The 12416-nt window shown below is 43.8% G+C and overlaps 1 protein-coding gene across 1 annotated transcript in view; it reads left to right on the forward strand.

The window, feature by feature from the left end:
* Positions 1-12416, forward strand: part of LOC138250329 (arylsulfatase D-like) — a 951998-nt gene that overhangs the window by 256057 nt on the left and 683525 nt on the right. Inside the window, exon 3 of the mRNA XM_069205095.1 lies at positions 11677-11823. Within this exon, the coding sequence (XP_069061196.1) occupies positions 11677-11823 (147 nt within the window). The remainder of the gene's footprint in view (positions 1-11676; positions 11824-12416) is intronic.

Below are 12416 nucleotides of genomic sequence, written 5' to 3' on the forward strand. Positions count from 1 at the left end.
AGCACACTAAGTAGGTTAAAAGTCACTAGGTGATGTGGCACAGGCCTGCAAGCCAAAGGGCTAAACTAATCTCCTGAGTCCCAATAAAATTAAATAGGATTATTATTTACACTACATTACTCAACATGCAGGCCAAGCTTAAAAAATATTAGCTGAATTGACTGAACTATATGATGTTGACCTAGACAAATCAAAACCCTTGAAGAGAAGTTACAGATTAGAGTTCAGTTCAAAGATATAATTAACATGAGATTGCCTGGAATGAGATTACATATTAAGGAATTGATCGCATACATACAGACTTGGGGAAGGTTGAGATAAGTGGGAAGGCAGATGGGCAAAGAAAGAGAGCAGAAAAAGGCAAAGTCAAATGTACCTCCGGTTGAGCAAATGAAGCCGAGGACAATGTGAAAATTATGCCTATGAGAGAAATAACAGGTGGAGGTGCTAGCGCAGGTGTTTTAATAAAAATCGTAATGAGTGTGTGTGAATTTTGAATAATAGATTTTCATAGAAAATTTAATAATGTAGAAAACTAATGCACATATTTCAAAATGTGATCTCAAAGAATAGCCACCAATGTTAACGAAGTGTACTAATGTTAACACGAAATATTGAGCCTATGTCAGATTAATATGGCAGTGCATCCTATTAAAGGTTGTGCAGTTATATGTTGGCTTTATTAATTGTAGACCTTAACTTAGCAAAAGTCTGGGCCTAATTGCCAGGCCTCATGTCAAGCTGTGTTTCTTAACGCTTAATAAAATGGCTGTCCTAGAGAGTTAAATTGTGATTTTCCACTGCCATTAGCTTCACGCCCAGAGGATTAGCAATACAGACAAATGAGAATGATGTGCATTACAAAATTGTAGAGCAGTATCCAAGTATCACATTGTACCTGTAGAGAGTAAGCGGGGAGCCATGCGGGCTCTCCTTGTTTGTTTAACGTGATCTGCGTGTCCGGGAGGGGCACGGAGCACGAGGCTATAAATAAAGAGGAGCTGCGGTGACGCAGTCTCTTGCGCACCAGTGAACTAACTTGGTCTCCGTGTGTTTGTCTCTAGTATCGGACACCAACATTACATTGGCGACGAGCGGGATTTCGACAAATCCACGCAGTGTAGCATGTTAAAATAAAGGAACACGTACCAGTGCAGGTGGTGCTGAGTCGGCCGCGGAGGTGGAGATGCGACTGGCGGCACGAGTTGGTGAAGGAGGCGAGCGTCAGCCGTGAATCCCTGGAGTCCGATCGCCGGAGGTGCTGCGAAGGAAGTGTGCGGCCGAGTCTCCTGACCGGAGAGGCCGTTTGTGGTGAGCCGCCCCGCCGAAAAGGAAGGGAGGAAGAACACGTGGAGCGCGACGCTCCGCCCAGCGTGTCTGCCGGGAGCGTCCTGTTGATGGGACTGCCTGCCCCAGGTGAGGACAGTGGAGTGAGCGCGCCTGCCCGGCATGTCCGCGGGAAGCGTCCTGTTGCTGGGGCAGCCCGCCCCGAGTGAAGAAATCGAGGGGGAGTACAGCGCTCCGTCGAGCGCGCCCAAGGGGGAGTGTCCTGTTGCTAGGACAGCCTGCCCTAGAAGAAAACAAATAAACGCGTGGAGCGAAACGCTCCGTTAAACATTTGGGACTCGAGCGTCTTGTTGCCAGGTGAGCAACGGTGACGCTGAAGTGTTTTCCCCGAGGCTGGGGAGTTGGAAAAAAAACTTTATTGTAAAATAAGTAAAAAAAAAAAAAAAAGAGGGGAAGTGGTTCCCCGCATTCTGCTGCCGTGTGAAGGCAACAACGAGTGTTTTCCCCGAGGCTGGGGAGTTGGAAAAAAAGACTTTATTGAAAAAAAAAAAAAAAAAAAAGGAAAGGGGAAGTGGTTCCCGCATTCTGCTGCCGTGTGAAGGCAACGACGAGTGTTTTCCCCGAGGCTGGGGGAGTTGGAAAAAAAACTTTATTGAAAGTAAAGAGAAAAAAAAAAACATTGAGCTTATATAAGTGAAGTGTCAGAGTGCCAATATGAGTGCCCCACCCCAAGACAATGCCAATCCACCACCGCCACCACCAGGAAATCCTCAACTTCCAGCACAGTTGACTAATAGTGTTCACTCCTTAATCACGTCATTACCGCCGTTTAGCCAACTTATTGACCCGGCTACTGCCGCGCCCAGATGGCGCTTATGGATCAATCGCCTAGAAAACTATTTTTGCGCAACGAGAGAAACAGATGGGGCAGTACGTAGATCGGTAATGCTGCTGATGGGAGGGGACGAACTGCAGGAGCTTTTTGATTCTCTCCCTGATACAGGAGACAAGTCTGATTTTGATGCAGCAGTAACTGCTTTAAATAGGCATTTCGATCCTCAACTTAATTCGGATTATGAACGTTTTAAATTGAGACAGGCACAACAAACAGAGGTTGAGTCGATGGATATGTTTTATGCAAGGTTGAGAAAATTGGCAAGCTCGTGTACCGCGCTCAATCAGCAAGAGGAGATCCGAGCGCAAGTCATTCAAGGCTGTAGGTCCAATGCGTTAAGGAAGCTTATTCTTCGACAGCAGGGTATGTCTCTTGATGATATTTTGATTCTTGCACGATCGCATGAACTGTCGGCGGTAAGAGCAGACGCAATGGCAGCCGTAAGGGGTCAGTCATTGGCTGCAGCGTCGTCAGCACGCTCTGTTCAGGTAAAAGAGGAACAGGTGGATGCTGTTCAGACGCGTCAGTCAACTCCGCGCAAATCGAATCCCGCTAAACCCAGTGATAGGGTTTGTGGAAGCTGTGGCTATGAACATCGAGCGAATATGGGGTGCCCGGCAAAGGGACAGTCGTGCAACCGCTGTGGTAAACCAAACCATTTCGCTAAAGTATGTAGATCCAGGAGGAATAAGCCAGGAGATCAGAAAGGAAAGGACGCTAATGTTAGAGCGGTATCAAAAGGTATGGAAGAGGAAAGAGACCACCCGATGGGGAGTGGCCCGGGGTTCGACGAAGATGAAGAGGAGGACATTTTTGTAATTTCTTTTACGGGAGGGAGACAACAAAAAAAAAGACCGCCTCCCATGAGTGACGTTCATGTCAATGGTGTAGTCGTATCAGTACTCATTGACACAGGGGCGTCTGTAAATGTCATGGACGAAACTCTATTCATGAAACTAGTACCTACTCCGATACTTACTCCCACGACTACAAAAATATATAACTATGGAGGGAGAGACCCCCTTCCTCTTAAGGGAACTGTGGAAGTGGCTGTGAATAGTGGGGACAAGTCAACAGAAGCAAAATTCTATGTGGTGGCTGGAGACCGTGGCACGTTGTTAGGATGCCACACGGCAGAAGAACTAGAACTGGTATTTTTTGCACGTCAAGTCTATGACACTCAGGTGGAACAGCTTCTCCGTGAGTTCCCGCAACTGTTTGAGGGGCTGGGACGGTTGAAAGGAAAACGGATCAAACTGCATATAGACAACAGCGTGGTGCCGGTGGCGCTACGACATCGCAGAGTGCCGTTCCATTTGCGCCCTATTGTTGAGAAAGAATTGCAAATGCTGGAAGACCAAGGAGTCATTGAAAAGGTAGATGGGCCTACGCCGTGGGTGTCACCGTTGGTGATTGCGCCGAAACCCAAACAACCTGGAGCGATTCGTCTTTGCGTGGATATGTGTTTGCCAAACAAGGCTATTCGAAGGGAAAGGCACATAACGCCAACAATGGATGACATAATTGCAGATCTGAATGGGGCCCAATGGTTCTCAAAGCTGGATCTTAATGCCGGGTATCATCAGCTAGAACTTGACCCGGAGAGTAGGAATATCACCACCTTCTCGACACATGTGGGGCTGAGGAGATATAAGAGACTCAGTTTTGGGGTCTCGTCAGCTGCTGAGGTGTTTCAGAATGCAATTAGAGAGACTTTGTCGGGATTACCAGGAGTAATCAATCTGAGTGATGACATCTTGATACACTCCCGAACGAGAGAAGAGCATCACTGTCATCTCAGAGCAACATTGAAAAGGTTAGCTGGAGCAGGGTTGACACTGCATAAAAAGAAGTGTGCTTTTTACCAAACATCTGTAGAATTCTTCGGCTACATCTTTTCGAAAGATGGCCTACAAGTAGACCCGAAGAAAGCTGAAGCTATTCGTCAGGCCCCTGTTCCACGAAATCCCACGGAGGTTCGCAGTTTTCTGGGAATGGCCACGTATTGTGGGAGATTCATACCCCAACTCGCCACTATGTCAGAACCGCTTCGGCAGCTCACGAGAGGGCAACACTGTTGGGACTGGACTCCGGAAGCACACAAGGCGTTTGTAGACATTAAGGCTGCCTTGCTAGACCGGTCGACTATGGCTTACTTCCACCCCAGCAAGAGAACAGAAGTGGTGGTAGATGCAAGCCCTGTTGGGCTAGGAGCCGTTCTATTGCAAGAACAAGGGCATCAAGAGTGGATTCCTGTCGCTTATGCTAGCCGGGCTTTATCAGCGGTTGAAACTAGGTACGCACAGATTGAGCGCGAAGCGCTAGCTATTCGATGGGCATGCCGCCATTTTCATCTATATCTGTATGGGCATGAATTCCAAGTTGTAACAGATCATAAGCCTTTAGTTTCATTGTTTGCGGGCAGCCCGCGTCTGGCACCTCCCAGAATTGAAAGATGGACTGTTCTCCTTCAACCGTATCGATTCACTGTCGTTTATCGGCCAGGGGCGAATAATCCGGCAGATTATCTATCTCGTCATCCGACTCCGAAAGTATTTGATGCTCACCAAGAACATGACGAAGAGAGTACTGAGATTTTCGTCAGCATGGTCGTACAGTCGGCATGTCCTAATGCTCTTCTTGTAACGGACATTGTAAGTGCTACACAGGAGGATGTGGTACTGAGTCATGTTAAGGAGGCGCTGAGCCATAAGAAATGGAAGTATTTCTTAGAGAAAACTAATGGGTCAGGACCAGTTCAGAACTTGTCTATGCAAAGTATATGGAAGGTGCGTGACGAACTGTCTACCGATAATAATGGGTTAGTGCTTAGAGGAAGAAGAATTGTACTTCCGCAGTGTTTATGGTCTCGAGTAGTCGAGTTAGCTCATCAAGGACATCAAGGGGCAGCTAAAACCAAAGCAAGGTTACGTGCCAAGGTGTGGTTCCCTGGTATGGATAAGCACGTTGACGACATGATAAGAAAGTGTCACTCCTGTGTTATCACATCGGTGGAACCTCCGAGTTGCCCTGTGATAACCGAACCTGCCACTCTGAAACCTTGGTCGAAGGTAAGCATGGACTTTGGAAGTTTTCCGGATGGAAGGTTGACCGCTGTTTTGATTGATTCATATACCAAGTTCCCTGTGGTCGAGGTTGTGTCGTCAACAGCGTTTGAAAATGTAAAGCCAGTTCTGCAGAAGACGTTTGCATTGTTTGGTCTGCCTGACGAAATTAGAACAGACAATGGTCCTCCGTTTCAGGGACAGGACTTTCGCTCGTATCTTGATGGGTTGGCGATTCATCACCGTAAGATAACACCGTATTGGCCTCAAGCCAATGGGGACGTCGAAAGGTTTATGCGAACTTTGAATAGGGCTCTCCGGCTTGGAGTGGAGCAGAAGGAAGACAGTGAACAGTGTTTGTACCAGTTTTTGAGTGCGTACCGTCAAACACCCCATAGCACCACCGGGTGTGCCCCCTCTGCTCTGATGTTCAAAGTGTCTCCACGTGACTGTATTCCGTCGGGTCCTAAGTGGAAACCTCCAGCGTTGGATGTAAAGGCCACTCAAAAGCGACGAGCGATGACTAATCAGAAGGCCAGTTTAAAACGGAGAGCAAAATATCGAGGGTTTCAAGAAGGAGATCAAGTGGTGGTGAGAGGCCGTCGAGGAGGAGGAAAGTTTAGGACACTGTTTGATCCTGAAATATGGGAAGTCATTGGAGTAAAAGGGTCGATGATAACTGCGTCCAGAGGACGACGGAGAGTGACCAGAAACGTGTCACATTTCCGGAAGGCTGGGCTGCGAGAGTCGACTGAAGAGGAAGACGAGATAGGTGATATAGATGGTGAAACTGCCACAACCTCTAAAGAGATGGAGAACATGGTCGGACCAGCAGGATCTGAGCATGCCCCGCCTGTGTGTGCTCCTGAGCGTGGAGGTGTGCGTACTAGGAATGTGAGGTATGACTTACGCCCTAATCCTGCACCAAACAGTCAGCTAAAAGACTTTGTCTGTCAAGTCGTTCAGTTGTAACATGTTTGTGCCCATACCACTGTTGGAGACAGAAGGGGACCCAAGGAGAAGGCTACCCGACGTTGAAAGTGGACAGTGCTCACACCTAATTTGCCCTGGTTGTTACAGAATTGCAATATGTGGTTATTTGATATTTTCTTTTGTTTTCTGTCACTTTCTCCCTTGGGGGGGGTGCTGTAGTTAACTCTCTTCCATGTGGAGTAAAACATGGGAGGGATGTAGAGAGTAAGCGGGGAGCCATGCGGGCTCTCCTTGTTTGTTTAACGTGATCTGCGTGTCCGGGAGGGGCACGGAGCACGAGGCTATAAATAAAGAGGAGCTGCGGTGACGCAGTCTCTTGCGCACCAGTGAACTAACTTGGTCTCCGTGTGTTTGTCTCTAGTATCGGACACCAACATTACAGTACCCAGTGATGACATGTAATGATTTCCCCCAAGATTTAAAAGAAACAGTGACACCTGAAGTCTAGGGAAAGAAATAGGACTCATTAAAGGAGTTGTGACCATTAAAATAACAGTGAAGGCCAAATGCAGTGTATCCAAAAATATCTCTGTATAATATGTCCCCGGAATCAATTTATGAAATAACCCCTTTGATTAATTTTCTGAGCAGGGTATCTTAAAAGAAACTATGGGAAGGCCAAGTAATTCTCCCATTTTAGTTTTGTGGAAGCCCAATGGAAAGTACTGCATAGTTTAAGATTTGAGAAAAGTGAACATGATTGTAGTTCCACGTTGTCCTGTGGTACCGAATCAAGCAGTGATTTTATTTCCGATTCCCTGTGAAGCTGAATGGTTTACCGTGATTGATCTTTGCCAAGCCTTTTTCCAAATACCATTGCACGAGGAAAGTCAATACCTTTTTGCATTTAGTTTTGGCAGTTGTGTTGGCATGGTGCCAAACTCCTCGGGAGTATACCAAATCACCATCCATTTTAAATCAGATTTTGAAAACATCTGGAATCCCTTAAAATGCCCTTTCATTCAGTCTTAGTGCAGTATATTGATAGCCCGTTAGTTGGCAATTCAGCAACCCTCATCCTACTGGACCTATCATCCGCCTTTGACATAGTTTTACACCTCATCCTCTGCTCCAGACTCCATGGCGCCGGCATCCGAGGAAAGGCCCTACAATGGATACATTCCTTCCTGTCTGGCAGAAACCATATAGTCAGACTCTCGCCTTACCTGTCAGAACCTACGGAGATCAGCTGCGGAGTTCCACAGGGCTCCTCCCTGAGCCCCACACTCTTCAACATTTAGATCGCCCAGCTTTCATCCATCATTAGAAACCACAGGCTGAACATCGTCTCCTACGCCGATGACACCCAGCTGATCATCTCTCTGAATGAAAAACCCCAAATGCCAAGAAGAATTTCCTCAACAGGATGGAAGCCATCGTCACCTGGATGAAGGATAGTTGCCTCAAACTAAACTCTGACAGGACCAAGATCCTCATCCTGGGAGCTTCCACATCAGTCTGGAACGACTCCTGGTGGCCATCCACCTTGGCACCCCTCCTCATCCCTACAGACCACATATGCAACCTTGGCTTCATCTTTGACTTATCGCTCACCCTGACCCGCCAAGTCAACTCAGTCTCATCCTCCCGTTTTTATACTCTCCAACTGCTCCGGAAGATCTACAAATTGATCCCAAAGGACTTCCGCAAAACCGTGACCCACTCCTGGGATATCAGCAGACTCAACTATGGCAACACTCTATATGCTGGCACCACCCAGAACAACCTAAAGAAACTACAGCACATCCAAAACGCCTCCGCCAGACTCATCATGGACATCCCCCACTGCGAACACATATCCAATCACCAAAGAGACCTACACTGGCTTCCTATCAAGAAATGGATTGACTTTAAACTCCTTGTACAGGCATACAAGTCCCTCCATGACCTAAGACTCGCCTACCTCAACCACAGCATCACCTTCTACTCCCCCACCAGACCTCACAAATAAAAAAGAACTGAAAAGAGACAGTGATAAACAAAGCAGCTTTGCATTTTTAATTTTACAATTTTTTATTCACATTTTTATGGTCTGGAATTAGAGAACTCATGGAGTTGAATCAAAATTGAAGTAGTAAATTAAAACTGTATAGGTTTAACAATAGTGACAGTAATTATGATTATATTATTGTTTATAGGTTTAAGTTTGCCCATAGTAAGTGACTCAGAAAAGATTGCACACACTTGTTCCGAATTTAGTAAATTAGCTTGCAGATTAGAATTCATTTTACAGTGATGAGAAGTATTTACACACCAATAGTTCGAGAAGTGATTTATCAGCAAATGTGTATTAGAAATTGTTGTATGAATGTGTAGAGAGCATGAAAGTTAGAGACTGCTACATCTGTACGCAGTTGCCTTCATCGGTAAGTGAAGGAATTACATATCTCCATTTATCCCTAGCCTATGGATTTATTGTAGCCTGTTAGTAACATTGTTTCATCAGCAGGAGTATTGTCAAATTTTTTATTCTAATTATGATTTGGTGTTTTAAATTGTCTCCGTCCTGAAACACATGAGCAGTATTGCAAAGGCAAAGAACATTGATTAAGTGGGTGCTTCTTTGAACCTACATTGACCTTTGGAACAATATACACACACAAGAATACTTTGACATGCATTCTTAGTTCAGTAGAAAAGGAGTTCATTGGACAGGTTGAGGAGAGAAGAAGAACAATGAAATCCAAAATAGAAAAAGGAGTAGTTTTACAAAATTGGGAAAAAGATGCAACACATTCAGTGGCTGGAAATCAAGGATTCCTGGCTAAAGATTGGAAACATATAGGGAAGCTATATGCACATATATATATATATATATATATATATATATATATATATATATATATATATATATATAGATATATATAGATATATATATATATAGTCCTAGATCAAAGATTGACACATATTTTGTAGGCACTAGTGAGTGTAGACATGTATTTTTGTTCGAGTGTTTGAATTTTAAGGCTGAATGGTCAAGACCCCGCCATACCAGGTGTTTATTTCATATGTGGAAAAATGCCTATTACAAGCTGCAGAAAGAATGGTATGGTACATGTTACCTAGGGGTAGTTTTTCCAAAGATTTATGATGTGGAATATTTTAATGATCCAGTTCGGAGTGAGAAATTCAACTCTAGAGTCAAAAGAGCAGCACGTTGTTCAGAGATAGTAGGAGATATTTTTGGTGCCATAATTCCATCAGTATGTGTGATTATGAATGACCTCAAGATTAGAACACTGTTAACCATTGTAGATAAATTACCACAGGTGCCATATTGTTAATGGACACATAAATGGTTGCTGTGAGATTAGAGGTTTTGCAAAATTATGTTGCTTTAGACATATTACTCGCAAAAGAAGGTGGAGTTTGCAAAATGTTACATGCACAACAATGATGCACATATATATCTGACAATAGTAAGGAGATAAGAAAATATCCCTTTTCCTTTTTGCCTATTTTAGTTAGTAACCACTAGTTTGAGATTATCTTTTTTCAAATTATTTTTATCCTTTTTGTGTATTTTTTTACTTTTGCCCCCATGTGTTTATCCCACATATGTATTTCTCTGATTTGGTTAACTGTAAGATTTTTATTACCCAGCCTAAATTATGACTCTGCTAAATTGAGTTGACTGATGATTGCTAACCCTGAGCAGCGCATAATTTCTATATCTCAGATGTTTCTTTTAGTAATATGCATATTTTTTCTTGAATGCTTAGTTCAGTTAATGGTAGTTTGCCTGAACTTATTTTGTCACCATGGTTAACCTTTGATGATTATGTATCTTTATTATTTGGTATTTAGGCCAGTCTACATGTCTTTGAGCTTTTGTTTGTACTGAATCCCTTAATTTTATTTTTGAGTGGAGTTTGTATTCCATGGCCACATTTGTCATGGTGTTTAAATTAATTGGGTTTATATTGCAATTGCGATAGTGGTTCTCCCACACAATTTACTGGGTCCAACTATCTATCCCACTTGATGAGCATTGATTCCTGCAGAGGATAAAAATGCTCCAGCAGAGGGAAGAGTAGATTAAGGAGTGAAGATGGCGGTTTACGCCTCTCACACAGATGACACCCCTTGCGATATGGCAGATCTATGGATGGTCTGTAAAAGCACATTCAGGAGCCAATGGGAGGGGTGAATTGTGTCTTGTTTCTGCAGTATAGGCAGAGGAGATAATGTTGGAGACAAAATATGTTTGTATTGTTCTATTCATGTGTGATTTTAATGAGAAGTTCAAAATTTGGTCCTCAGCACAAATTTAAAAAGTCCAAGATTGGAGGTGGTACTTTCAGTCATCTGGGATCTGGTCTTTGTAACTGTAGTCTGGTGGGTGCAAAACTAGCCTCTGACCCCAAGCACTTCAGTGGGATCCTTAAAACACCACTGTGTGAAGATATGTTCGGTATTACCAAGCTGATTTATTTCTTGTTCTATGAAGTTTATTGGCACTTGGTTTCTTCTACGACAACAATCTTTGGGGCATATTTACAAGAAACTTGGTGCATCAGTGTTGATGCGTCAGTTTCCTTGCATCACCCCTGTCCCACCTAACGACACCATGTGTATGCCGTATTTACAATACAATAGCGTCAGAATTTTTGACCCTATTGTGTCGCTTTGCTGCACTAGTGTAAAAAATGTTGACGCTAGTGCAGCAAAGTGCAAAGAGGCCCATAGGTTTCTATGGGTGCGTCATTTTAATGGCTGCTTTGAGAAGGCATTAAAAATTATGCCTCCTAACCCCAGAACGCACCCTTTGCACTCATGGCTGGCACAGGTGCCATGAGTGCGCTGGATTTACAATACAATAGCATCAGAATTTTTCACCCTATTGTGTCGCTTTGCTGCTCTATGTGTAAAAAATGTTGACGCTAGTGCAGCAAAGTGCAAGGAGGCCCATAGGTTTCTATGGGTGCGTCATTTTAACACCTGCTTTGAGAAGGTGTTAAAAATTATGCCTCCTAGCCCCAGAACGCCCCCTTTTCACACATTATCCTGGCCCAGGCATAATGTGGTACAAAAGGGTGCAAAGTGGCGCAATGCGAGCATTGAGCCACTTTGTACATACAGCATGGGGAAAAAGTCTTCCTAACGCCACATTAGCATAAAAATAATGACACCAATGTGACACAGGAAGAAGCTAGGGGTTTGTAAATATGCCCCTCTGTGTTTTCTCTATTTTCTATCCTGTCCTAAGCCGCCTTCTCCTTTTCCCATCTCTCCTCAATTTCACTGTCTAATTTGTTATCTTGGTGCACCAAAGCAAACCTTTTTGATACATTTTGTGTTAGAAGAATGAAAGCATTTGAAGGGAAGGAGGAGGGCTCTTTGGTGATACACTGTGCACAGATAAGAGGCCTAACCTAATAAAATGGAAATGGAATGCATATTTATATAATTATTTTATTTTGATATATATTTCAGGAGCCCTGCCATCTTCCTAGTGTGCAGCCTTTTGTTTATTGCCTGTCAATCAAATACTGCACCTCCTTTCAAACCGAATATCTTACTGATATTGGCGGATGACCTCGGCATTGGGGACATTGGGTGCTACGGAAATGACACAATAAGGTAAACATTATTGGTTTGAAGAAAACAATTCAATCATAATTGTTTATTAGCATCAATTATATCAGAATTCTTCAAAGGTAATACATTTGTTTCCAAATTAGGCTAAAGTGAAAGAAGGAAGATTGATTAACTCCAAAATGTTTCTGTCTTTTCAAAATTACCTTGTATGATGTTGCAGTTTGCTGTAGAAAAGATTCTCAGTTTTTAGGTATTATCTACGGATAGTTTAATATATGTTTGAGGTATTTGTACAGTGAGCATCTAGCCAAAAGGCAGTGGTGTGCTGTACACTGTCAAAGGTAAGCAGACAGTCAACCAATGATAGTAGAGGAGCTGTGTTCTGGGAGCGGACCTGTCCTGTTACAGAATTGTGTGGTGGTGTATTTTTTAAAGAGGAGCATCTTCAACTCTTTCCTAAATTAGAGCACCATTGAGGTGATCTTGATGGCTAAAGTAATGTTGTACTAGATCATGGGCTGTTAGAAATTGGCTTTCTGATTGTCAGAGCATGCACCCTGTGCAAGCAGGAGCCACAATCCTAGTCAGGGTAAGTCAGATACACACTTAGAGATTACCTGTGCTCACCCACTGGT

Source organism: Pleurodeles waltl, chromosome 8 (assembly GCF_031143425.1).
Source record: "Pleurodeles waltl isolate 20211129_DDA chromosome 8, aPleWal1.hap1.20221129, whole genome shotgun sequence".
NCBI lineage: Eukaryota > Metazoa > Chordata > Amphibia > Caudata > Salamandridae > Pleurodeles > Pleurodeles waltl.